This window comes from Procambarus clarkii, chromosome 49, assembly GCF_040958095.1.
Source record: "Procambarus clarkii isolate CNS0578487 chromosome 49, FALCON_Pclarkii_2.0, whole genome shotgun sequence".
Classification (NCBI taxonomy): Eukaryota; Metazoa; Arthropoda; class Malacostraca; order Decapoda; family Cambaridae; genus Procambarus; species Procambarus clarkii.
In genome coordinates, this window is record NC_091198.1 from 26331369 (window position 1) to 26358533 (window position 27165).

Below are 27165 nucleotides of genomic sequence, written 5' to 3' on the forward strand. Positions count from 1 at the left end.
CCTGGTTCGATTCTGGGTTCCTTTGGGTTCCTTGGTTTCGTTCTGGAAGTTTCTTCCTCTTGGGCCCCCTTTTGTGGGTTCAGGGGACTTTGTTTCCTCGTGTGACCCGGTTCTGCCTTTTGGGGTTCCGGGGTCTTCCTGGCTTGCAGACTGAGCTTTTTGGGTCTTGGCACATGTTGTGGTTGTGCTGGGACTTAGTGGTTTTGCTGTCGAGGTGGGCCTTTAGATGCAGTTTTGTGCCTTCTTTGCCTGGCCGGCGTAGTGCTCTTTGCCACTAGTCGGCGGCTTGTGCTTTTACAATATATGTCCTCACCTAGTTGTGCTTGTGGGGGTTGAGCTCTGGCTCCTTGGTCCTGCCTCTCAACTGTCCGTCAACAGGTGTATCGGTTCCTGTGCCTCTTGGGCTCTGTCATGTCTACATGTGACATTGTATGGGGGTCAGCCTCGTTACTTGTGTGAGGAGTCGCCACATTACTTCTTCGTGCTTTCCCGTTCCCATTCTGACAAAAAAAAAAAAAAAAAAAAAAAAAACTTTAATTCTATCTGTGGCTCTTTTGGGTACTCAGTTTCCACCTGTGTCCCCTAGTGCGTGTGCCCCTTGTGTTACATAGCCTGTCCTTCTCAAACCTGTCGATTCCCTTGGGTATCTTGTATGTGGTGATCAGGTCTCCCCTCACTTCCTCTTCCAGCGAAGTGTGGTTTCATTCCCGTAGTCTCTCCTCATGACTTCGGTAGTGTACTTTTTCTTTCTGAAGGGGTTCTGTTCCCTTCTCTGTTGACTGGGCGCTGGGGGAGCAGCTTGCTCTGTTGCCTCTCGCTTGGTCCCGCTGTTGGTGGGCGCTTTGGGTTGTCTTCCGGCCTCTGCTGGCGTCGGAGGACGGCTTCTCCCCCTTGGGGGGGGTTCAGAGCTGGCGGGGTGGGCTTCTTCCCTGCGCTTCGTCTTTTCCTCTTCGTGGGTGCGTGGGGCGTGGTCGATCCGCCCCATCCTTCTGGGCTTCCCGTCTGCTCTTTGCAGTCATGGGCTTTCCCGTCTGCTCTTTGCAGTCATGAGCTTTTCCAGTCTGCAGTTCTTCTGGACTACTTCCGTCTGCGCCCTGGATCCTCTGCCCTGCTCGGAGGACTGTTGTCTCCTGTTCGGATTCTGTTAGGGCCGGGTGCATGGATGGTGGACCTGGACCTCCAGGTCACTTCTTGGCACGTTCCTCTCCAGTTTTTCTGGGGCTAGCACGGTTGGTAATTACCTATGTGTACTTACCTAAGTGTAGTTACAGGATGAGAGCTACTCTCGTGGTGTCCTTTCTTCCCAGCACTTTGTCATATAATGCTTTGATTATAATTGTCATATTGTCATATAATGATTGTCATATGTCATAATGTCTTAATATGATTGTCATACAATGCTTTGGTGGTGGGGCTTCAGGTTTGCTGTTTTTATTGCATTCCCTATTTTGTGAAGGGCACTTTGTATACTCTTTGCATCTTTACCGGATCTTAGTGCCCTGTCTGCGTCTGAGATTCGGTGTCTGGCCTACCTCGACGACTGGCTGGAGTGGGCTCCCAGTCGGTCCGCTTGTCTGCTCGCCAGGGGTTGGTTCTTTCCAGATCGCTGGGTTTGGTTTCCTGGTGATCTGGAGGTTTTACCTTCTGTTTCCATCCCGGGTTCGGACCTGGGCCTTGTTTCAGGCTCTTGGGCCCCTCATTGTCTTCCCTCCAGAAGTGTTACTGTGGCTGTGGTCCCGCCTTTGGCTGTTCAGGCTCACAGCCCGGTTCAGGTGTTCCTGGCTGTCTGGTTTGCGCTTCGGAGGGTTTGGGTCACTAGGTACTCTACCATTCAGCTCTGTTTGGACTGTTCTCTGGTGGTTCTTGCCGGGACCACAGGGGGTTTGGTTAACCGTGTGGTTCGTGTCCGGGGTGTGTCCTGCGTCCTGGTGGACAGCTGTCTCGGTTCATTCCTCTTCGTGGGTTGGCCAGTCGTCGCCGATTCGTTTTGTTGGCTCTGTTGGGCTTATGGACTCCTGGCCATGGACGTCTTCGGGTCGGCGTGGTCTAGGCGTCGCCCGTTTTGTGGCGCCCTTCCCACCTGCGAGGACTTCCCGGTGGAGGCTTTCGGCAGGCCTGGTCGAGGTGGGGGGTACCTGTACCTCTTCTCCCGGTCCAGCTGTTGCTTCGGGTTCTGGCTCAGTTGCAGCCCATTCCCACGAGAACAGTCCTTATGGTTCCACGGTGGCCGGCCCGGCCTTCTTTTCAGACGCTGCTTGATAGGTGTCCGTACCCGGGGCGTTTTTCCTGAGGCTTCGCCTCTTTCAGCAGGCCGAATCGGTCCTGTCCGTGACTGGTTCGGCCCTCTCTTTGGCTCTTCGCGTCTGGTATTTTGACGCAGGTATCGCCATCTCTATGGTGTTCAGGTGGCTTTGTTGACGGTGTCCCACCTGCGAGCTTCGTCTTGGAGACTGTATGACGTTTATTACGTTTTCTCGCGTTTTGTTTCCCCTCCGGCCTGCTCATGAGTCGCCTGAGCCATCCTGGTCCTTGTTCAGGGTGCCTTCTCTTCCCCTCAGTTTGTGGTAGCCCCTTCGGTTTCAGTTTCCTCCTCTTTGGTACTGGTGGTAGCTTTATTGGTGTGCAGCCTTTCTCTGTCCTGGCGACGGTCGAGACGGCTGCTTTCCGGAGGGGTTCTTGGGGTATTGGTACTTGTTTGGTTTGGCCGGGGGGTGCGTCCTGTGTTGTCCAGTTGTGCTTTTTGCTGTTGCCAGCGTACCGTGCCTGGGGATGCGCTGTGGTTGATCCGGTTCCTTCGTTCCCTGTTTTCAGGGATCGGGTCTCCCGGGTCGTCCGCAGTGTTTTCCTTCTTCCTGCGGTCTGTCTTTGTGCCCGTGCTGTTCAGACGTTTGCAGCAATTGCTGCTGTGTTGGTGACGTCTCGGGCTCATTTCGGGCGCAGGGAATTGTGGGTCGCACAGGTTTTTGGCCGCCCATCCATATGTGCGTCTGTTCTTGGGCGTTCTTGTTGCCTTGGGTCACAGGTTTGCGACCGGTTGTCTTGGCTTTGCGTTGCAGAGTTTGTGGCGGCCGCCTCCCGGGTTAGCCCTTTCTTTTCCTTCTCTTTGGGTATGAAGCTCCAGGGAGCCGTAGGGGCTCCCCACAGAAAACCAGCGTTGAATGTAATGAAACGCCATTTTCTGGGTGAGCCCCGGAGGCTCCCTGGAAACCCTCCCTCCCACCGGTCGGCGTTTTTTTCGCGTTGGTTGAAGCTTAGCTTCCGAACTGGAGCTTGGCAGCCGGCGCGGTAGGTCCGGGGCTCCCCCCTCCCCCTCCCGGGGTGGGGAGGGCTGCGCGGACGATCGGCGCGGCAGTAAAGTGTGATGTTTGCTTGTTTGCTTGTTTCCTTGGGATTGTAGGGAGTTTTCTACCTCTCTGTTCGGTTTTTGTTGTAGTTTCTTACCATGTGGGGTTTGTTTTGTTACGCCTACCTTTCTGGGTGCCTAACCCCGGTCGATGGCAGATAAGGAAAACCCCCAACCATATGGGGTTTTCCAGGGCCATTGCTCCCTGAAACCTCTCTGAAGGGGCCAGGTTCTGGCGCTGGTCCCTGGTAGGTCTGAACTCCTTAGCTAATGTCCCGGTCTAACATAACATACATTAGCCCGATAAGCTCCAGGGAGCCTCCGGGGCTCACCCAGAAAATGGCGTTTCATTACATTCAACGCTGGTTTTTTTGTCTCTTCGTATGTTGTCTTCGATTTCTGATCGGGTTGTTTTTCCTTTCTCTCTCTCTCTCTCTTGGTTGTTTCAGGACCGTCATCTTATGCCAAATACTGTCACCTCGTGTCGTTCGGTGCTGGCGGAGCCGCTGCAGCTTGCATTCTGGGTGGATGTCACTTCTGCTCAGTTCTGCAAGCTTCTCGGGCGTTGTTTCTCCTCCGGCCTGCTCATGTGCTGCCTGAGCCGTCCTGGTTGTTGGACCAGGTGCTCTCTTTTTCTCTCTTCTCCTCGGTTTGTGGTGGGCCCCTCGGTTCAGGAATGTTTTTCAAAGGCTCTTTTCTTATTGACATTGGCCTCTGGGGTCCAGGTTGGGGAGCTTCATGCTCACCGGCGCAGATGTTTCTGCTTTTTCGGTCCTGGTGGTCGTTTCGCTCATTTTTAGCCTTCTCCTTCTTTTCTGGCAATGAACGAGTCTGCTGCTTTCCAAAGGGAGAAAGAAGAGTCTGCTTGGTTCGGCCGGGGGTGCACCGTGTTTTGTGTCCAGTTGCGGCTCTTCGCCGTTATCTGTGCGCCACGGCCTCCATGGCAGGGGATGCGCTTTGGGTGGACCCGGTTTCCCTTCTTCCCCGTTCCAGGGCGCGGGTCTCCCAGGTTGTCTGCAGGATTACTCGGTCAAAACAGCCTACAGTCTATCCTTGTGCCCACGACGTTCGTAAGTTCACGGCTTTGGCTGCTGTATATGGGAATATTTCCTGGGCTGACATTCGGGCAATGGGCTTTTGGAGGTCGAACAGGGTCCTGGCCACATGGGATCTTGTTAATGTTCCTAGCCCTTCTTGGGTGTGTGTAGCCTTGGATCGCAGGTTGCAGCCAGTTATCTCGACTTCGAGTTAAGGAGCGAGTGGCGACCACCTCCCGGCCTTGAGTCCCTCTTCTTTTTTATCTTTGGTTAGGTAGCTTCAAGGAGCCGAAAGGGCTCTCGACAGAAAACCAGCGTTGAATGTAATGAAACGCCATTTTCTGGGTGAGACCCGGAGGTTCCCTGGCATCCCTCCCTCCCTCCCTCCGGTTGGCCCTTTTTTTTTTTTTTTTTTTTTTTTTTTTTTTTTTTTTTTTTTTTTTTTTTTGCGTTTTTGATACTCGGCCTCTGAACTGAGGAAAGTTGCCGGTGTAATTACCTAAGTGTAGTTACAGGATGAGAGCTACGCTCGTGGTGTCCCGTCTTCCCAGCACTTTGTCATATAACGCTTTGGAACTACTGACGGTCTTGGCCTCCACCACCTTCTCCCCTAACTAGTTCCAACCGTCTACCACTCTGTTTGCGAAAGTGAATTTTCTTATATTTCTTTGGCATCTGTGTTTAGCTAGTTTATATCTATGACCTCTTGTTCTTAAAGTTCCAGGTCTCAGGAAATCTTCCCTATCGATTTTATCAATTCCTGTTACTATTTTGTATGTAGTGATCATATCACCTCTTTTTCTTCTGTCTTCTAGTTTTTGCATATTTAATGCCTCTAACCTCTACTTGTAGCTCTTGTCTTTCAGTTCTGGGAGCCACTTAGTAGCATGTCTTTGCACCTTTTCCAGTTTGTCGATGTGCTTCTTAAGATATGGGCACCACACAACTGCTGCATATTCTAGCTTTGGCCTAACAAAAGTCGTGAACAATATCTTTAGTATATCGCCATCCATGTATTTAAAAGCAATTCTGAAGTTAGAAAGTGTGGCATAGGCTCCTCGCACAATATTCTTTATGTGGTCCTCAGGTGATAGTTTTCTATTTAGAACCACCCCTAGATCATTCAAGAAGAATGACCATTCTCTCAAGAATTCTTTAAAGATTTCTCACATAATATATAGGTTGTGTGGGGTCTATGTTCTCCTATTCCACATTCCATAACATGGCATTTATTAACATTAAATTTCATTTGCCAAGTGGCGCTCCATATACTTCTTTTGTCCAGGTCTTCTTGAAGGGCATGACAATCATCTAAGTTTCTTATCCTTCCTATTATCTTAGCATCATCAGCAAACATGTTCATATAATTCTGTATACCAACTGGTAGATCATTTATGAAGACAATAAACATCACTGGTGCAAGAACTGAACCCTGTGGTACTCCACTTGTGACATTTCTCCAGTCCTTTTGCCTCTGATCACAGCCCTCATTTTTCTATCAGTCAGAAAATTTTTCATCCATGTTAGAAGCGCACCTGTCACTCCTCCAATTTGTAAATGTGTGGCCACGTCTGTGGTAGAAAATAATAAAAAAAAAAAAAAAAACTCCTCCAATATTTTCCAGTTTCCAGAACAACCTCTTATGTGGAACTCTGTCGAAAGCCGTTTTTAGGTCCAGATAGATGCAGTCAACCCAACCATCTCTTTCCTGTAATATCTCTGTTGCTCGATCATAGAAACTGAGTAAATTCGATACACAGGATCTTCCAGATCGAAAACCATACTGTCTGTCTGATATTATATCATTTCTCTCCAGGTGTTCTACCCATTTAGATTTAATTATTTTTTCCAATATTTTGACTATTACACTTGTCAATGATACCGGTCTATAATTAAGGGGGTCTTCCCTGCTTCCACTTTTGTAGATTGGAACTATGTTAGCCTTTTTCCACACATCAGCTACAACTCCTGTAAACAGGGATGCCTGAAAAATCAGTTGAAGAGGAATGCTGAGCTCAGGTGCACATTCTCTCAAGAACCCATGGTGAAACTCCATTTGGACCAACTGCTTTGTTCTTATTTAGCTCCTTGAGCATTTTTTCCACTTCGTCTCTAGACACCTCTATGTGCTCTATGTTGTTCTCTGGAATTCTTATTGTATCTGGTGCCCTGAAGATTTAATTTTGTACAAACACACTTTGGAACTTTTCGTTTAATGTTTCACACATTTCCTTTTCATTTTCCGTGAATCTATTTCCCATTTTCAACCTCTGAATATTATCCTTTACCTGCAATTTGTTGTTTATGAATTTATAGAATAGACCTGGTTCTGTTTTACATTTGTCTGCAATCCCTTTTTCAAAATTTCTTTCTGCCTCTCTCCTCACTGCCGTGTAGTTGTTTCTCGCATCTTTGTATCGCTGGTATGTTTGGGGGTTCGGCCTCTTCCTGTATTGATTCCATTTTGTGTCTTTTGGTCTCTGGCCCTCTCGCACTTTCTGTTGAACCAATCCTGTTTCCTAGTTCTGCTTCTCTGTTTTGGTATAAATTTTTTTGTGCCTTTATCATATATTTCACAAAACCTGACCTACACCTCATTCACTTCCTTGCCTAGCAACAAGTCTGTCCAATTATGCTCACTAAAATTTGTTCTAAGGTTGCCATAATGTCCTCTCCTAAAGTCAGGTTTTTCAATATCATCGACTGTCATATTTTCTTCCAGATTATAACGCATTGCATACTTTATTCCCAAAAAGACATGGTCACTTTTACCCAAGGAAGGAAGGTACTGAATGTCAAATATTTCTTCCTCCTTCCTGGTAAATATCAAATCTAGCATGGAGGGAACATCCCCTTCCCTCATCCTCGTAGCTTGTTTAACATGTTGATAAAAGAATGTTGTGGAGGAGTTCTGTTGCTAGTTCGGCTTTCGGTTTGCAAATTATTTGATCAGCAGTAGTTTGTTTTGGGATTCCTTTCTTTCTAGGTGCCTGACCTGGTAGATGGCAGACAAAGACTGCTTCCAATTACACAGGGGTGTTTTTAGGCCATTGCTTCTCGTGCCATTCCTGAGGGGGCCAAGTTCTGGCTCTGGTCTCCGGTAGACCTAGACCTCCTTCAATTGACTGTTACCACAGTCTAATATATACACATCAGCCCTGTATAGCTCCTCTGGGGCTCACTCAGAAATTGGCGTTTCATTAAATTCAACGCTGGTTTTTTGTTTGTTGCTGTTTGCAGAGTCTGCGGTGGTGCATTTTCTCCAGGCAGCCTCGTCTAGTGGCCGACCTATGTCGGACTTGTTGGTTCCTCAGGGAGGGCCCATGGTGGTTCTGTCCGGAAAGGTCGTGCCAGGGCTCGGGGTTCCTTTGGTCGTTGTAATTCATTTGTGCCAAATTTGGGGCCGGCCCCTCTTGCGAAGCTGTCGGCACAGTGAACGCTCTGAGCATCAGTCGGACTTTCATAAGGATCACTGGCACTTTTGCAGTTCACCGCGTTGATGGGGCAATGGGTGGGGGTGGGGGGGGCTCGCACTGTTTGGGCTCGCCTGATCCCACGATTCATGGGCATTTAGGGGCGTTTACTCTGGCCTGTGGTGGCATTGGGTGGCTCCTCCTCCTTCGGGGGGGTTCGGGGCTGGTGGGGCAGGCCTCTTCTCCTGCACGCTGTCGGGTCATCCTGGAATACTCGCCTATTTGTGCTTGCAGGAGTTGAGCTCTGGCTCTTTGGTCTCGCCTCTCAACTGTCAATCAACTGTTGTACAGATTCCTGAGCATACTGGACTCTGTCATACCTAGATTCGAAGCTGTGTATGGAGTCAGCCTCCGTCACATCACTGCCTAATGCATTCCACCTGTTAACTACTCTTAACACTGAAAAAGTTCTTTCTAACGTCTCTGTGGCTCATTTGGGTACTCAGTGTCCACCTGTGTCCCCTTGTTCTTGTACCACCCGTGTTAAACAGTTTAACTTTATCTACCCAGTCAATTTCCCTGAGAATTTTGTAGGTAGTGCTCATGTCTCCCCTTACTCTTCTGTCTTCCAGTGTCATGAGGTGCATTTCCCCGCAGACTTTCCTCGTAACTCATGCCTCTTAGTTCTGGGACTAGCTTAGTGGCATACCTCTGAACTTTTTCCAGCTTCATCTTGTGCTAGACAAGGTACGGGCTCCATGCTGGGGCCGCATACTCCAGGAGTGGTCTTACATATGTGGTATACAAGGTTCTGAATGATTCCTTACACAGGTTCCTGAAGGCTGTTCTGATGTTACCCAGCTTCGTGTATGCTGCAGATGTAATTCTTTTTATGTGGGCTAGAGGAGTCAGGTTTGGAGTGGGTTCGGTTTGGCGTGGTCGAAACGACTGTGTCCCTCAGGTGGGTTTCCCGCCTGTTTCCAGTTCTGAAATGGGATTGTGCAGACCTGCAGTTCATTCTGGACTTCTCCTGTCTGAACCCCTGGGTCTTTTGCCCCTTCTTTCGAATGACTACTCTGTCCCAGGTCCGGCTGCTTATGGAGCCGGGCGCTTGGATGGTGTCCCTGGAACTCTGGGACCCGTATTGGCATGTCACGATTCATCCAGGGTTCAAGGACTAGCTCTGTTTTAACGTGGGGCGAAAGGCTTACCATTTTTGTTGCCTTTCTTTCGGCTTAAATCTGGCACCTCTTATGTTCACACGCCTTACCTGGGTAGTGATGACCCATTTGCTTCTATTATGGGTTTGGTTTCTAGCTTACCTCGAACTGGAGGAAGTCCCATTTGGTTCCCTCTCAGATTCGGAGTTGGCTGGGTCATGTGTGGGACTCTTGGACCACTTCCTTATCTCTTCCTCCTGCGATGTTGCTGCGGTTGCGGTTGTGCCTTTGTCTGTTTTTGGAGGGCACCTGGGTCACGTATCGGTTGTTTTGAGCAGTTTTAATTTCATCGTGCTCGTTTACCTGTCATGTCAAATCTGGCTTCGTTGGCTGTTCTGGTTAATTCGGGGACATTCCTTTCGCCGCTCTCGCAAACTCTGGGTTTGGACCTTGGGGGCCTTGCCGGGCCTTGCGGCTGCTGCTACATTGCCAGCTTCCTCTTCGGGTTTTTGGTGTTCTGTACCATAATGCCTACCCAATCCCTTGCTCGATGTGTTCAAGGACATGTCGTCTCTTGGCTGGGGCTTTGTGACCAGTACTCACCAGGCCGGCCAGGGGCGGTGGGGTCTGTCCTTCCAACGGGCTCACTGCACGGTGCAGGAGTTCGCGATGGTGTGGATATTGCAACAGAGGGTGCAGGTCTCTCACGGATTGATGATCCGGCTCCATTCCGACTGCTCCCTGGTGGTTCATTGCTTGAACTGTTGGGGTTCAATGCAGTCCTTGGCTCTTTGGGGTTGGTCTGGTCCCTTCGGGGGACTTGTCTGCTGAGTTCTTGTGGTTTGAGCCAAACCCTGGCCATTCATGTTCGGAGGGTGTCCAGCGTCCTGGTAGATGGCCTGTCTCGGTTCATTCGCCTGTCCGCGGAATGGACAGTCAATGCCGACTCATTCAGTTGGCTCTGTCAGACGTACAAGCTCTCAGAGGTGGACCTCTTTGCGTCAGAATGGTCGAGGCATCTCCCGTTATATGTGGCACCCTTCCCCGACTGTGGGGGCCATCGGGGTAGGCAGGACTGGTCGAGGTGGAGTTACCTGTACCTCTTCTCCTCTGGTTCTGCTGTTGCTCGAGGTCTTAGCTCGCTTGGAAACTTACCAAGGAAGAGTTGTCCTTCTGGCTCCTTGGTGGCCGACCCAGCCTTGGTTTGATGTGCTGCTTGCTTGGTGTCCGGACTTGGGAGTCTTCCTGTGGCTCCACCTCATTCAAAAGATCCAGCCAGTCCGTTACGTGGCTGGTTGGATCTTCTCCTCAAGTCTTCGTGTCTGGTCTTGCTGATGCAGGTCTATCACCACTTGTATGGTGAGCAGGTGTCTTCTTTGATGGTGTCCCACCTGCGTGCTTCGTCTCGGTGGCAGTATGAAGTTTCCTGGCGGGCCTTTCGTTATTTCTAGTCTCTTCATAGGTTTACTTCTGTCTCTGATAGGTTTGTCTTGTCCTTTCGGGGTTGTTCCAGGATCGTCATCTTATGCTGAATACTGTCATCTCGTATCGTGCGACGCTAGCGAAGCTGCTGCAGCTTGCGTTCGGAGTTGATGTTATTTATGCGCCGTTCTGCAAGCTGTCTCATGCGTTGTTTCACCTCCGGCCTGCTCATGCACCACCTGAGACGTCCTGGTCGTTGGACTGGGTGCTCTCTTTTCTCTCCTCGGTTTGTGGTGGCCCCTTCAGTTCAGGATTGTTTGGCGAAAGCTCTTTTCTTGTTGGCATAGGCCTCTGTGGTTCGGGTCGGGGAGCTTCATGGTCTCCTCCGGCGCAGAGGTTTCTGCCCTTTTGGTCCTGGTAGTTGGTTTGTTCGTTTGCAGTTACCTTCTTTTCTGGTGAAGAATGAGAGTGCTGCTTTCCGGATGGGTCCTTGGGTTGTTGATGCTTGGTTATTCAGGCAGGGGGGTGCATCATGTGTTGTGTCCGGTTGGGGCTCTCCGCCATTACCTACAACCACAGCTTCGGTGGCTGGGGATGCGCTTTGGGTTGACCCGGTTTCCCTTCTTTCCTGTTCCAGGGTTCGGGTCTCTCAGGTCGTCCGTAAGGTTATTCGGTTTAGCCAACCTGTGGTCTATCCCTGTGCCCACAATGTTCGTAAGTTTGCTGCACTGGCTGCCATCTTTGATAACATTAAAATCTGATGTTTGGTAACATCACTTAAATCTGCAGATATAGCTCCTCTGCACAAGGGGGGTAGTAAAGCCTTGGCAAAAAATTATAGACCAGTTGCACTAACATCACACATAATAAAAGTGTCTGAAAGAGTGATTAGGAATCAAATTTCTAGTTTTATGGAAAATAATGAGCTACACAACCCATGACAACATGGATTTAGAGCGGGCAGATCCTGTCTGTCACAGTTACTCAACCACTAATTCCTGTAATATCTCTGTTGCTCAATCATAGAAACTGAGTAAATTCGATACACAGGATCTTCCAGATCGAAAACCATACTGTCTGTCTGATATTATATCATTTCTCTCCAGGTGTTCTACCCATTTAGTTTTAATTACTTTTTCCAATATTTAGATTATTACACTTGTCAATGATGCAGGTCTAATTATAGACCTGTATATAGACCTGATACAGGTCTAATTATACAGGTCTTCCATTGGCAAAATGGAAAATTCCATTGGCAAATGGAATTTAATGTTAATAAATGCCATGTTATGGAATGTGGAATAGGAGAACATAAACCCCACACAACCTATGAAAGAAGAAAAAGACAGAAGAAAAAGAGGTGATATGATTACTACATACAAAATAGTAACAGGAATTGATAAAATCGATAGGGAAGATTTCCTGAGACCTGGAACTTTAAGAACAAGAGGTCATAGATTTAAACTAGCTAAACACAGATGCAGAAGAAATATAAGAAAATTCACTTTCGCAAACAGAGTGATAGACGGTTGGAACAAGTTAGGTGAGAAGGTGGTGAAAGCCAAGACCGTCAGTAGTTTCAAAGCATTATATGACAAAGAGTGCTGGGAAGACGGGACACCACGAGCGTAGCTCTCATCCTGTGACTACACTTAGGTAATTACACTTAGGTAATTACTATGACAAAATCACAGAAGCTCTAGAAGAAAAGCAAAATGCAGATGTTGTATACACAGACCTTGCAAAGGCGTTTGACAAATGTGACCATGGGGTGATAGGTCACAAAAAGAGGTCATTGGGAATAACTGGTAAAGTAGGATGCTGGATACTCAATTTCCTGTCGAACAGAACACAAAGAGTAACAGTTAATCAAATAAAATCGAGTCCAAGCGCAGTTAAAAGCTCTGTACCTCAAGGTACAGTCCTTGCACCGCTACTGTTCCTTATTCTCATATCAGATATACACAAAAATACACGTCACAGCTTCATGTCATCCTTTGCAGATTACTCAAAATTCAGCATGAAAATTACCTCTGCTGAAGACTTTGAAAAATTACAAGCAGATATCAACAAAGTTTCCGATTGAGCAGCAGAAAATAACATGATGTTTAACAGTGATAAATTTAAAGTACTCAGGTACGGCAAAAATGAGGATCTGAAACATAATACAGGGTACAAAACACAATCGAATCTGCCCATAATAGGAAAACAGTATGTCAAGGATTTGAGAATAATGATGTCCGATAATCTAACGTTTAGGGAGCATAACCAAGCAAATATTGCGCCAGTCAGAAAAATGATAGGATGGAGAGCTTTCAAAGATTACGAGAGCTTTCAAATCCAGGGATCTCATCACAATGGTTGTACTCTTCAAGTCACTTGTGTTGTCCAGTCTCGAGTACTGCTCAGTACTCACTTCCCCCTTCAGAGCAGGAGAGATTGCTGAAATAGAGGGAATACAGAGAACATATACGGCACGCATAGACGAGATAAAACACCTAAATTATTGGGATCATCTCAAAGCTCTCCAAATGTAATCTCTAGAAAGGAGACGAGAGAGATACCAAATAATATACACATGGAAAATACTGGAGGGCCAGGTCCCAAATCCACACAGAAAAATAACAACGTACTGGAGTGAACAATATGGAAGAAAATGCAGGATTGAACCAGTGAAGAGCAGAGGTGCCATGGGCACAATCAGAGAACACTGTATAAACATCAGAGGTCCGGGGTTGTTCAACGTCCTCCCAGCAACTTTAAGAAATATTGCCGGAACAACCGTGGACATCTTCAAGAGAAAACTGAACGGTTTTCTAAGAGAAGTTCCGGATCAGCCAGGCTGTGGTGGGTATGTGGGCCTGCGGGCCGCTCCAAGCAACAGCCTGATGGACCAAACTCTCACAAGTCGAGCCTGGCCTCGGGCCGGTCTTGGGGAGTAGAAGAACTCCCAGAACCCCATCAAGCAGGTAAACATGTATTTGTTACTGGCTCTTACTTGAGGTTGAACAGGGTCCTGGCCGCTCGCTAACTTGTCAATGTTCCTGGGGCCTAGTCAGGCCTGTGTCGCATTGGGTAGGCGGTTGCAGCCAGTTGTCTCGACTTCACATTGAGGAGTGAGGGTCGGTCGGCCATCAACCAGGTATCAACCAGAAGGGCCAACCGCCTCCCGGGTAAATCCCTCTTGTTTTTGTCATTGGGTAAGTAGCTCCGGGAAGCCAACGGGGCTTCCCTCAGAAAACCAGCATTGAATGTAATGAAATGCCATTTTCTGGGTGAGACCTGGAGGCTTCCTGGCAACCCTCCCTCCCTCCAGTCAGCGGTTTTTCTTTTTGTGATTTATTACATCCAATCCCAGAACTGCAGGGTAGATAGCCGACGTGAGGGTCTGGGGGATGGTGTGAGGGTGAGGGACCCTTTTCCCTCCCAGGGAGGGGAGTGGTTGCAGAGATGGCGGTGCTGTAGCGTGGTGACGTCATGCTCATTTGCTCGTTTTCATTTGGAGAGTTCTGTCCACTAGTTCGGCTTTCAGTAGCAATATTTTCAATAGAATAGGAGTTTGTTTTGGAGCGCCTACCTTGCTAGGTTCCTGGCCCGGTCGATGGCAGACATAGAATGCTTCCAACCACACGGGGCTCTCTATAGGCCATTGCTCCTCGTGCCTCTCTGAGTGGACCAGGTTCTGGCTCATGGTCCCCGGTAGGCATAGAACTCCATGCACTTGACTAATGCCAGGGTCTAATGCATTCATATCAGCCCCAGATAGCTCCGGGGAGTCTCCTGGTCTCACCCAGAAAATGGCGTTTAATTAGATACAACGCTTGTTTTTCTAAAGCTCTTTTCTTATTGGTATTGGCCTCTGGGTTGTCGGATCATGGAGCTTCATGCACTCCTCCAGAGCAGGGGTTTCTGCTCTTTCGGTCTTGGTGGTCGGATTGTTTGCAGCCGTCACCTTTTCTGGCAAAGAATAAGACTGCTGCTTTCCGTAGGGGGTCCTTGGGTTGTTGAAGCTTGGTTGGTTTGTGCATCATGTTTTGTGTCTGGTTGCGATTCTTCACCATTACTTGCACGCCATGTCCTCCATGGCAGGGGGACGCGCTTTGGGTGGACCCGGGTTTCCTTATTCCCTGTTCCAGGGCACGGGTCTCCCAGGTAGTCCGCAGTAGTATTCAGTTCAGATAGCCTGCGGTCTATCCCTGTGGCCATGATATTCGTAAGTTTGTGGCTTTGGCTGCTGTGTTTGGTAATATGTCCTGGGCTGACATTCGGGCACTGGGCTTTTGGAAGTCGAACAGAGTCCTGGCTGCACAGTTCCTCGTTCATGTTCCTTGTCCTTCTCGGGCAAAGGTTGCCCGAGGTTCTCGGGTGGCAGGTTGCCGCCAGTTGTCTCGATTTTGAGTTGAGGAGTGATTGGCAGCCGTCTCCCAAGTAAGTCCCTCTTTTCCTTTCTCTTTGGTTAGGTAGCTCTGGTGAGCCAAAGAGGCTGTCCACAGAAAACCAGCATTGGATGTAATGAAACGGCATTTTCTGGGCGAGTCCCGGAGGCTCCTTGGCATCCTCCCTCCCTCCGGTCGGCGGTTTTGTTTTGCTTTTGATGCTCAGCCTCCGAACTGGAGGTGTGAGTAGCCGGCATGAGGGGTCTGGGGTTCCCCCTCCTACTCCTGGGGATGGGAGGACTGTGCGGACAAGTTACATAATGGTGGTGGTGTTTGACGTTTGCTTCTTTGCTTGTTTCCTCGAGAGTGGGGGGAGTTCTGCCTCCTTGTTCATTCTTTGGTTGTAATTTACGTACCAAGTGGGGTTTGTTTTGTTATGCCTATCTTTCTGGGTGCCTAACTCCAGTCAGTGGCAGACAAGGAATACCCCCCAACCACAGGAGGGTTTTCCAGAGGTCATTGCTCCCCTTACCCCTCAGAGGGGGGCCAGGTTCTGGCTCATGGTTCCCGGTAGGCTGAACTCCATTGACTAATGCCCTAGACTAATACTGTATATCGTATATCAGTCCAATAGCTCCAGGGAGCCTCCGGCGCTCACCCAGAAAATGGTACTTCATTACATTCAAAGCAGTTTTTTTAAATATTGGTGTTTATAATATAATTTATAAAATACTGTATTGTGCTTTATTTAAGTATGATTACAAATTTGTAAGCACTGTACAACAGTTTACACTTTGATTAGGTGGTTCATGGATGATGATAACACAGCTGCCTCCTGAAACTCGATCTTGGTAACAACATGAACAAACAATTCTCACTTAATCGAACATTTGTATGTTATACTGAACCATTTGTGCTTAATACAATTTGTTAAGATTGAAAAACAATTCATTAGAGCAGGGTGTGTTAGAGGGAGAATGCATACTGTATCTGGTAGACGTTCGTAGGTCTCAGTGGCCTATTGTCCACCTATGGCTTGGTTACTTCAGCTTGTAGCTTTGGGCACTTACTGGATTGCTCACCAGAAAGAGGTGTTGCATTACTGTACATCAAAATCCACTGGATTTTATTTTTAAACTAATATGGCATTACAGTTATGCTAAGGGATATTTTGTTTTTAATTTTTTTCCATTAGTTGATGGTAAACTTGAGGTAATCTTGACGAAGGTGTCTGCAGGAGTGACCTGGCAAAAAATCTTTGATTCTTCTGATATGGATGAAGAGGAAATACCTGATCATCAAATGGTTGAAGATGTCAACCAAAAACTGGCACACCTCACATCAAATAAATGGGTATGTAAAATAACGATTTGTTGTCAGTTATATTTTACCTGTGTATCCATTCACTTTTATCATTTATTTTCTGGGGGGAGCCCCGTCGGCTCCCCGGAGCTATCCCAGGCTGATATGCTAATGTCAGACTTTGGCATCAGTCATGTGTATGGAGTTCTTAGGCCTACCGGGGACCACGGCCAGAACCGGGCCCCCTCAGAGAGGCAAGGGGAGCAATGGCCTATAGAAGCCCCCGTGTAGTTGGAAGCATTCTATGTCTGCCATCGACCGGAACAGGCACCCAGAAAGGTAAGCGCCCCAAAACAAACCCCTATTCTGGTTAAAATTGCTACCTAAAACCGAACTAGTGGATAGAACTCCCCAACCGAAAACAAGCAAACTAGTGTGACGTCACACACTGCCGCGCCGCTGTCTGCGCAGCTCCCCCCTCCCCGGGAGGGGGAAGGGGGAGCCCCAGACCCCCCGCGCCGGCTACCCACACCTCAGTTCTTGAGGCTGATGCTATAGGCGATGGTCGTGTGCTCTGGCTCCGGTGTCGCTACTGCACTGTGCTTTGCGTGTGGTGTTAGTTTTGTGGGTGCGAGAGCCAGGAGTTATCTTCAGTACTCGGGCTGCATGCGCCTAGGGCTGCCTTCCCTAGGTGCCCTGTAAGTACTGCCCTTGGGGCTTGGGGCCACCTTCCACAGGCTCCTCGGGGTCTGCCTCTGCTGGTCCGTTTTACCTTTCGGTTTTTCGGCCGCCTGTTGGGCTCTTGGGTGTTCTGTTCTCCCTTGTTACCGGCAGGTTAGAGGCAGTTTGCACTGGTAGGGGCGCAGGGTGCTGCTCAGCTTGTATTTCCCGACATCGCGGCCGGCTCTGTTCCTTGGGGTTCGCTGTCCTCTTGCGGGGTTTTGTTTTTCTTTTTGTTTTTGCCTGGTGGGGGGTTCTGTCATTTTATTCAGTTTGTTTTTGCCCTTCCACTGTTCTCCTTGGTGGCGCCCCCTGCTAGGTCCCCGTGAGTGTACACGTCCCTGGGGTTCAGCTTTAGAAGTTTGCTTGGTAGTTTTGGGCGCCGGTTTGCAGCACCCTGCCTGGGACTACCTGAGCGCGAGTCCTCTTAAAGTAAACGCTCAGGACCCTGGGAATCCCCTAGGGGGCGCGTGGGTCCGATGGATGTGACCCCGGAGTCCCCACTCGCTGTGTGCGAGTTTGAGGGTTGCTCGGTCCCCTTGTCTCAGGGTGACCCTCATTGTTTTTGGCTCTGCCACGCTGCCTGTTGGGTCGGTGATACTTTCGACCCTGAGTCCTGTGAGTGTTGCTGCTTGCTTGTGACTCAATTTACCCAATCCTCTGATGATTCTATTCGGGTACAGGCGGCACGTGCGTTGCAGTCTAGGTTTCGTCTGTTGCAACGCGCTCGGTTAGTTGCTTCCCCGGATGCCCCGGGGCTGCCTCGCTTTGCTTTTCGAGACCCGGACTTGGGGGTGGGGGTCGCTTCGATCCTGGTTCAGTCCGCACCTCCTCGTCCTTCCCCTTCTGTTCGTTCTGGTCCCCCGCCCCTGCTTCCAGCCCCGAAGCGTCTGAGGGTTTCGGGGTCGGAGCAGGGGTTACTTGATCTCGAGACTCGGGCAGCTTCGGGGGTTGCCCCTTCCGGGGGGGGCGGCAGAGGCATTCGAGTCTTGTCTCCCGGCCGAAGCTTCAGGGTCTGACCAGTGGGCCCCCCTTCCTCCAGCTTTTCCGGCTGCTCCGTCCTTGTCTTGTGGGGTCGGGGCTTGGGGAGAGGACTCGGCCTCGGGTCCTGTGGTGACGGACCTCGAGGCTGGGGAGGGGCTGACTTGGGGGCCTTGGGCCCCGCTGGACCCCGCCTGGGTTTTTCTTCCCACTGAGCGGGGCTTATTGTTACAAGGAGTGGGGTTTTCTTTCCCCCCCTCTGCGTACGAGTTGGATTTGGTGTCGGCCCCTCCCCGGGTACGGTTCCGTGTTCCCCCGGGTACGTCGGTTCCGTCCTTCCGGAGGTTTTCGGCTTATCGCATCCAACCTGGTGTGGTGCGAGCGGCCTTTGCGGCTTACCTCCTGCGTGACCCGGATTATGCCTCGGAAATGGATCCGTCCACGTTCAGGTTTGGGACTTCGTTCCCTTTCTGGCTCCGTTACGAGGTTCCGGAGTCGTCCTGGCTAGCAGACTGCCCCTTGTTTGGTCTGGATTCCTGGCATTCCTTCTGTCGTTCCCGCACGCTGGAGTGGTGGGAAGCTTCCACGGTGCTTCAGGTTTTCCTGGGGGGTGAACTTGAGTACCTGAATGAGTGCTTGTTTGCCCCTGCCCTTCCCCGCGATGTGGGCGTTATTCAGCTCCATGTGCAGGTTCCCTCCCTTTCGGCGGCGCTCGTGGCGGAGGACTTGCGCGCTCGGGGCCTTTTGTGTTCGGCCTTGCGGTTCTTTTCCCTCCTGGAGCTGTCTTCGGATTGGCTTGTGGAGGATGTGGGGACGCTTGGGTCCGTCCCGGGGTCCGGCACCTTGTCCTCGGCTGCGAGTTCGTCGGCTGCCTTGTTGAAGCTGTTCACGCCGATTTTGCGGGATGCGGTTTCCCTGTTCTATGCTTCCCGTCTCGCGTGTCGGCAGGCGGTGCTGGGTTCCTCCGTGGAATCTGCTTGGGCTCTGGCTCTTAGGCGTTCTTCACCTTTTTGTCCTCTCCTGTTTGGGGAGTCGGCCGTGGCGCAGTTTATTCAGGCTGTGTCGGCGGCTTGTCGTCCGATGTCGGACTTGTTGGTTTTCCGGGGGTCCCAGGGTGGGTCTTCCCGGAAAGGTCGTGCCAGGGCTCGGGGTTCCTCTCGTCGTGGTAGGCCTCTGGTGTCAGGTTTAGGGTTGGCTCCTCCTGCGGACCCTCCCTCGTCTGGTCGGCGCGGTGTTCGCGCTGTGCGGGGTTCTGGGTCTCGTAAGGGTCGCCGGCCCTTTCGCGGTTTGCCCCTTTGACGGGGCGATGGGGGGGCGGCTTGCACTGTTCGCCCGCGCCTGGTCCCACGATTCGTGGGCCTTTCGGGTCGTTGTCTCCCGTTCGGGTTGAACCTGGCACCTCGCGTGTTCACATGCCTTACACGGGTTGTGGTGGCTCGTTTGCGTCACCTAGGTGTTCGGGTGTTGGCCTACCTCGACGACTGGCTGGTTTGGGTTCCCAGCCAGTCAGCTTGCTTGCTAGCCAGGGATTTGGTTCTTTCCCAGCTCGCCGGGTTCGGGTTCTTGGTGAACTGGAGGAAGTCCCATCTGGTTCCCTCTCAGGTTCGGACTTGGCTGGGTCTCGTGTGGGACTCTCGAACCGCCTCCTTGTCTCTCCCTCCGGAGTCTCTCCTGCGGCTGCGGTCCCGCCTTCGTCTGTTTCTGGAGGGCCCTCGGGTCACCCGGCGGTTGCTCGAGGGGCTGTGCGGGAGCCTGAACTTCGCGATGGTGGTCTACCCGCCGGGTCGGGTTTGGCTTCGATGGCTGTTCTGGTTCCTTCGGGGTTCCCCCTTCCGCCTCTCTCGCGATCGCAGAGTTCGACCCCCGGGGGACTTGCGTCGGTTGCTGCGTCACCGGCTTCCTCTTCGGGTTTTTCGGGGTTCAGTGCCTTGGCGCCTACCCGAGCCCTCGCTCGATGTGTACACGGATGCGTCGTCTCTCGGCTGGGGTTTTGTGACCAGTGCTCACCAGGCCGGCCAGGGGCGTTGGGATCCGTCCTTCCGTCGAGCTCACAGTACGGTGCGGGAGTTCGCGGCAGTGTGGTTTGCTCTGGGGAGGATTCGGGTGGCCCGCGGATCGACGATTCGGCTCCATTCGGACTGCTCTCCGGTGGTTCATTGCCTGAACCGCGGGGGTTCGATGCGGTCCTTGTCTCTTTGGGGTTGGTCGCTTCGGGTGACTCGTCTGCTGAGTTCTCGGGGTTTGGCTCTCCTGGCGGTTCACGTACGGGGCGTGTCCAACGTCTTGGCCGACGCCCTGTCTCGCTTCGTTCCCCTCTCCACGGAGTGGACGGTCGACGACGAGTCCTTCCGTTGGCTTTGCCAGACGTTCGGGCGCCCCGAGGTGGACCTCTTCGCGCCGGCGTGGTCGCGGCGTCTTCCCGTTTATGCGGCGCCCTTCCCCGATTGCGAGGCCGTCGGGGTCGATGCCTTTCGGCTCGACTGGTCGAGGTGGGGGTTCCTGTACCTCTTTCCCCCGGTTCGGCTGTTGCTCCAGGTCCTGACTCGCTTAGAGACTTACCGGGGGAGAGTTGTCCTTCTGGCCCCTTGGTGGCCGGCCCAGCCTTGGTTTCAGGCGCTGGTTGCTCGGTGTCCGAACCCGAGGGTTTTCCCGCGGCTCCGCCTCTTTCAGCAGATCGGGCCGGTACGTCACGTAGCTGGTTCGATCTTCTCCTCGAGTCTTCGCGTATGGTTTTTTTGACTCGAGTCTATCATCATCTCTATGGTGATCAGGTGGCCTCCTTGTTGGTGTCCCACCTGAGGGCTTCTTCTCGGCGGCAGTATGAAGTTTCCTGGCGGTCCTTCCGTTTCTTTTTGCGTCTTCGTCGTGTTAGCTCCTTGTCTGTTCGGGTGGTCTTGTCCTTCCTCTCGTGGTTGTTTCAGGACCGTCATCTTATGCCTAACACTGTCGCTTCGTATCGTGCGGCGCTGGCGGAGCCGCTTCAGCTTGCTTTCGGTATCGATGTTACGTCTGCGCCGTTTCGCAAGCTGTCTTGTGCATTGTTTCACCTCCGGCCTGCTCATGCGTCGCCTGAGCCGTCCTGGTCTTTGGACAGAGTGCTCGCTTTCCTTTCATCTCCTCGTTTCGTTGTGGCCCCTTCGGTCCAGGATTGTTTTTCCAAGGCACTTTTCTTGTTGGCTTTGGCCTCTGGGGGTCGGGTAGGGGAGCTTCATGCTCTCCTCCGGCGCAGGGGTTTCTGCTCTTTTGGTCGTGGTGATAGTTTTGTTCGTTTGCAGCCGTCTCCTTCTTTTCTGGCGAAGAATGAGACTGCTGCGTTCCGGAGGGGTCCATGGGTGGTTGATGCTTGGTTGGTCAGGCCGGGGGTGCATCATGTTTTGTGTCCGGTTGCGGCGCTTCGCCGTTATTTGCGCGCCACAGCTTCTGTGTCCGGGGACGCGCTGTGGGTTGATCCGGTTTCCCTTCTTCCCTGTTCGCGGGTTCGGGTCCCTCAGGTCGTCCGCAGGGTTATTAGATCCAGCCAGCCTGCGGTCTATCCCCGTGCCCATGACGTTCGTAAGTTCGCGGCTCTTGCTGCCGTCTTTGGGAATATGTCTTGGTCTGATATTCGGGCGCGGGGATTTTGGCGGTCGAACAGGGTCCTGGCTGCTCGTTACCTTGTGAATGTCCCTGGGCCTCGTCGGGCCTGTGTTGCTTTGGGTCGGCGGTTGCAGCCAGTTGTCTCGGCTTCGAGTTGAGGGGTGAGCGACGACCGCCTCCCGGGTAAGTCCCTCTTTTTCTGTCTGTGGGTAGTTAGCTCCGGGGAGCCGACGGGGCTCCCCCCAGAAAACCAGCGTTGAATGTAATGAAACGCCATTTTCTGGGTGAGTCCCGGAGGCTCCCCGGCATCCCTCCCTCCCTCCGGTCGACGGTTTTTCGCGTTTTTGACATCCAGCCTCAAGAACTGAGGTGTGGGTAGCCGGCGCGGGGGGTCTGGGGCTCCCCCTTCCCCCTCCCGGGGAGGGGGGAGCTGCGCAGACAGCGGCGCGGCAGTGTGTGACGTCACACTAGTTTGCTTGTTTTCGGTTGGGGAGTTATATCCACTAGTTCGGTTTTAGGTAGCAATTTTAACCAGAATAGGGGTTTGTTTTGGGGCGCTTACCTTTCTGGGTGCCTGTTCCGGTCGATGGCAGACATAGAATGCTTCCAACTACACGGGGGCTTCTATAGGCCATTGCTCCCCTTGCCTCTCTGAGGGGGCCCAGTTCTGGCCGTGGTCCCCGGTAGGCCTAAGAACTCCATACACATGACTGATGCCAAAGTCTGACATTAGCATATCAGCCTGGGATAGCTCCAGGGAGCCTCCGGGACTCACCCAGAAAATGGCGTTTCATTACATTCAACGCTGGTTTTTTAACCCTTAAACTGCGTAACATGTCATATGACGTGTTGAGTAACTCGCTATAAATTGCTCATCATGTCATGTGACGTGATGGACTACTGCACAAGATTTGAATGGCCAGCAAGCCAGCGGGGTAGAGGGGGGCCCTCTCATACGCTGCCCAGGGGCTATAGTAAATAGCTGCCATTTTGTAAAAAAATCCAGCACACGCTACCAATGCGTAGGAGGCCCCAGTTACCCAGCGGTCACCATGGCGATTGCACAGCCGAACGCCTCCAGGGCACGCACCACGCAATCACTTACCCAAGAGCAAATAACCAGTGAATTATTTTCTGATAGTGAGGAAAGTGATTTTGATGACTCCGACAATGATAAGGACTACACACAATTGACCGATGATAGTAGCACATACAGGGCAAATGAGATACAGCCTCCTCCCATGATGAGGCCTACACGCTCACCTGTGCCTCCTCGCCCAGTGTTTACTCCAATTCACCCACGACCACACAGTTCCTGTACTTATTTAGAGTATGAGGATATTTTGGGCGACGAGTCAGAGAAAGGGGACACATTTTCTGGTTTTAGTGAAGGGGATTCAGAGTATAGTGTTACCGAGCCTGTTGCTAGTACCTGTGGTGTTACCGGACGAGAATTTGTCGCGTCAGTAGCGTCTTGCCCAGCCAAGCGCCATCGCATGGCACCACATGATGAACCAAGACCCTCATGTTCACATGCTTTCACCTCATGTTCACGTAGCGGCCGTACTTTACGTAGACGGGCTTCAGCTCCTGGTCCAAGGTGTGCAACGCTTCCTCGCCGCCGTGCCCCTGTTGCGTCTCACAGGGCACTAGGTGTACTTGGGTGGAGTGATGGTGACGATTTTATTCCTCTAATTCCTGCCTTTGACAATAAAGACATTGGGATTACAGAACTTTTCCCTGATAATGGTGAGGACATGTGTGAATTGGATTATTTTACAGCATTCTATGATGAGCCGCTCATGGAATATATTGTACACCAAACAAACTAACCATCATTTAGCTCATCTCATTGAAAAAGAAATAACAGAATATTCATGATTGCAGCATTGGAAAAACACTACTGTAGGTGAAATGTATGTATTTTTAGCAATATGTATATTGATCAAGCATTGTGTCAAACATGGTATCACAGATTATTGGAGAAAAGACCAGATTAATCCAACATCTTTCTTCGGAAAATGTATGTCCAGAGACAGGTTTTAGATACTCCTCAGATGTCTTCATTTTGCAAGTAATGAGGACCGGACAGAGGATGATAGACTTTGGCGAGTCAGGCACTACATGAATGAAGTGATTGGAAAGTTAAAAGATTTCTACATACCAGAACTGAAGTCGGTGATTGACGAATCCCTTGTGCTTTTCAAAGGACATATTGCCTTCAAGCAGTTTACTCCTTCCAAACGAAACAGATTTGTATTGAAATTCTTTGTTCTTTGTGACTGTGAAACGGGATACGTGTATGTTGTTGATCAACATGATTCTGTGCTCACCTAGTTGTACTCACCTAGTTGTGTTTGTGGGGGTTGAGCTCTGGCTCTTTGGTCCCGCCTCTCAACCGTCAATCAACAGATGTACAGATTCCTGAGCCTATTGGGCTCTATCATATCTACACTTGAAATTGTGTATGGAGTCAGCCTCCACCACATCACTTCCTAATGCATTCCATTTTTCAACCACTCTGACACTAAAAAAGTTCTTTCTAATATCTCTGTGGCTCATTTGGGCACTCAGTTTCCACCTGTGTCCCCTTGTGCGTGTTCCCCTTGTGTTAAATAGACTGTCTTTATCTACCCTATCAATTCCCTTCAGAATCTGGAATGTGGTGATCATGTCCCCCCTAACTCTTCTGTCTTCCAGCAAAGTGAGGTTTAATTCCCGTAGTCTCTCCTCGTAGCTCATACCTCTGAGCTCGGGTACTAGTCTGGTGGCAAACCTTTGAACCTTTTCCAGTTTAGTCTTATCCTTGACTAGATATGGACTCCATGCTGGGGCTGCATACTCCAGGATTGGCCTGACATATGTGGTATACAAAGTTCTGAATGATTCTTTACACAAATTTCTGAATGCCGTTCATATGTTGGCCAGCCTGACATATGCCGCTGATGTTATCCGCTTGATATGTGCTGCAGGAGACTGGTCTGGCGTGATATCAACCCCCAAGTCTTTTTCCTTCTCTGACTCCTGAAGAATTTCCTCTCCCAGATGATACCTTGTATCTGGCCTCCTGCTTCCTACACCTATCTTCATTACATTACATTTGGTTGGGTTAAACTCTAACAACCATTTGTTCGACCATTCGTTCAGCTTGTCTAGGTCTTCTTGAAGCCTCAAACAGTCCTCTTCTGTTTTAATCCTTCTCATAATTTTAGCATCGTCTGCAAACATTGAGAGAAATGAATCGATACCCTCCGGGAGATCATTTACATATATCAGAAACAGGATAGGACCGAGTACAGAGCCCTGTGAGACTCCACTGGTGACTTCACGCTGATCGGTGGTCTCACCCCTCACTGTAACTCTCTGCTTCCTATTGCTTAGATACTCCCTTATCCACTGGAGCACCTTACCAGCTACACCTGCCTGTCTCTCCAGCTTATGTACCAGCCTCTTATGCGGTACTGTGTCAAAGGCTTTCCGACAATCCAAGAAAATGCAGTCCGCCCAGCCCTCTCTTTCTTGCTTAATCTTTGTCACCTGATCGTAGAATTCTATCAAGCCTGTAAGGCAAGATTTACCCTCCCTGAACCCATGTTGGCGATTTGTCACGAAGTCCCTTCTCTCCAGATGCGTTACCAGGTTTTTTCTCACGATCTTCTCCATCACCTTGCATGGTATACAAGTCAAGGACACTGGCCTGTAGTTCAGTGCCTCTTGCCTGTCGCCCTTTTTGTATATTGGGACCACATTCGCCGTCTTCCATATTTTTGGTAGGCCTCCCGTCTCCAGTGACTTACTATACACTATGGAGAGTGGCAAGCAAAGTGCCTCTGCACACTCTTTCAGTATCCATGGTGAGATCCCATCTGGACCAACAGCCTTTCTAACATCCAGATCCAGCAGGTGTCTCTTGACCTCCTCTCTCGTAATTCCGAACTCTTCCAAGGCCGCCTGGTTTACCTCCCTTTCTCCTAGCACAGTGACCTCACCTTGTTCTATTGTGAAGACCTCCTGGAACCTCTTGTTGAGTTCTTCACACACCTCTCTGTCATTCTCTGTATACCTGTCCTCGCCTGTTCGAAGTTTCAATACCTGTTCTTTCACTGTTGTTTTCCTTCTGATGTGACTGTGGAGTAGCTTTGGTTCGGTCTTGGCTTTGTTTGCTATATCATTTTCAAAACTTTTCTCTGCTTCTCTTCTCACCCTGACATACTCATTCCTGGTTCTCTGGTATCTCTCTCTGCTTTCTGGTGTTCTGTTTTCTGGAAGTTCCTCCAGGCCCTTTTGTTCAGTTTCTTCGCTTCCATACATGCCCTATTATACCATGGATTCTTCTGTTGCTTCTCGGATTTTTCCCTTTGGGCCGGGATGAACTTGTTTACTGCCTCCCGACACTTTTGGGTAACATAGTCCATCATACCCTGTACAGACTTATCTCTGAGGTCTGTGTCCCAAGGTATTTCACTTAGGAAACTTCTCATCTGTTCATAATTCCCATTTCGGTATGCCAGCCTTTTGATTCCTAGTTCTTTTTTGGGGGAGATAAGTCCTAGCTCTACCAGGTACTCAAAGTTCAATACACTGTGGTCACTCATTCCCAAGGGCGCTTCCATCTTAACTTCCCTTATATCCCACTCATTTAGGGTAAATATCAAATCAAGCATTGCTGGTTCATCTTCTCCTCTCATTCTTGTTGGTTCTTTGATGTGCTGGCTTAGAAAGTTTCTTGTTGCCACGTCCAGCAGCTTAGCTCTCCATGTTTCTGGTCCTCCATGCGGGTCTCTGTTCTTCCAATCTATCTTCCCATGGTTGATATCTCCCATAATTAGTAGTCCAGATCCATTCCTGCTAGCAACAGAAGCTGCTCTTTCTATTATGTTAATGGTGGCCATGTTGTTTCTATCATATTCCTGTCTAGGTCTTCTGTCATTTGGTGGTGGATTATATATGACTACGACTATAATTTTTTTTCCCTCCATTTGTTACGGTACCTTCTATGTAGTCACTGAAACCTTCACAGCCCTGAATATCCATCTCCTCAAAATCCCAGCCTTTTTTTTACGAGCAGAGCTACACCACCCCCACCTCTTCCTTTCCTCTCTTTCCTCATAACATAATAGCAAATCTGTATTCTGCTAGCGATGTAGACATTCCCGGTAACGACCAACATGGTTTCTCAGGTAGTGTGGTGAAGTCACTGATGGCACCATGGATGAACAAGGGCCACATTTTGTACACGGATAACTACTATACAAGTCCCTTGCTAGCTAGGTTTTTGATTGAAAATAGCACTGGATTGGTTGGCACAGTAAAGCCAGGAAGAAGGGAAATGCCAGTGTTTGACAATAAACTTGAAGTTGGTGACTGCCAGCTAAGAAAAAGTAATCAAATACTCTCAGTTAGATGGAAAGACAAGAGAGAAGTGAACATGCTGACAACCATTCATAATGCTACAATAGTGAACAGTAGCAAGGTGAACCGAGTAACGCAAGAACCAGTATATAAGCCAGATTATGTTCTTGACTATAATATCAACATGCGTTTAGTTGATAAATCTGACATGATGGTGGACACTGTCGTGTGTGTGCAGAAAACATTGAAGTGGACGAAAAAAGTGTTTTTCCATCTTGTTGACATAAGCATGCTGAACTGCTACAATATGTATCTGGTGAAGAGTGGACGTAAACCAAGTTTCCGTTCGTTTGCTATTACACTTGGGACACAGTTATTAGCAAAGTTTGGCAAAGATGTTTCTGGCATACAAAGACCCATCATGAACCCAGTGTTGCAGCATGCTGCTACACCCTGGCTCGCTCACATGGAGGCCTTTCAAGC

General features: G+C 50.1%; 1 protein-coding gene across 2 annotated transcripts in view; it reads left to right on the plus strand.

Annotated features, from left to right (window-relative positions):
* The window catches only part of LOC123763243 (nudC domain-containing protein 1), a 280109-nt gene that overhangs the window by 127505 nt on the left and 125439 nt on the right, over positions 1-27165 (plus strand). For both annotated transcript variants that reach the window (XM_045750346.2, XM_045750347.2), the window contains one exon: positions 15947-16104. In XM_045750346.2, the coding sequence (XP_045606302.2) occupies positions 15947-16104 (158 nt within the window). The remainder of the gene's footprint in view (positions 1-15946; positions 16105-27165) is intronic.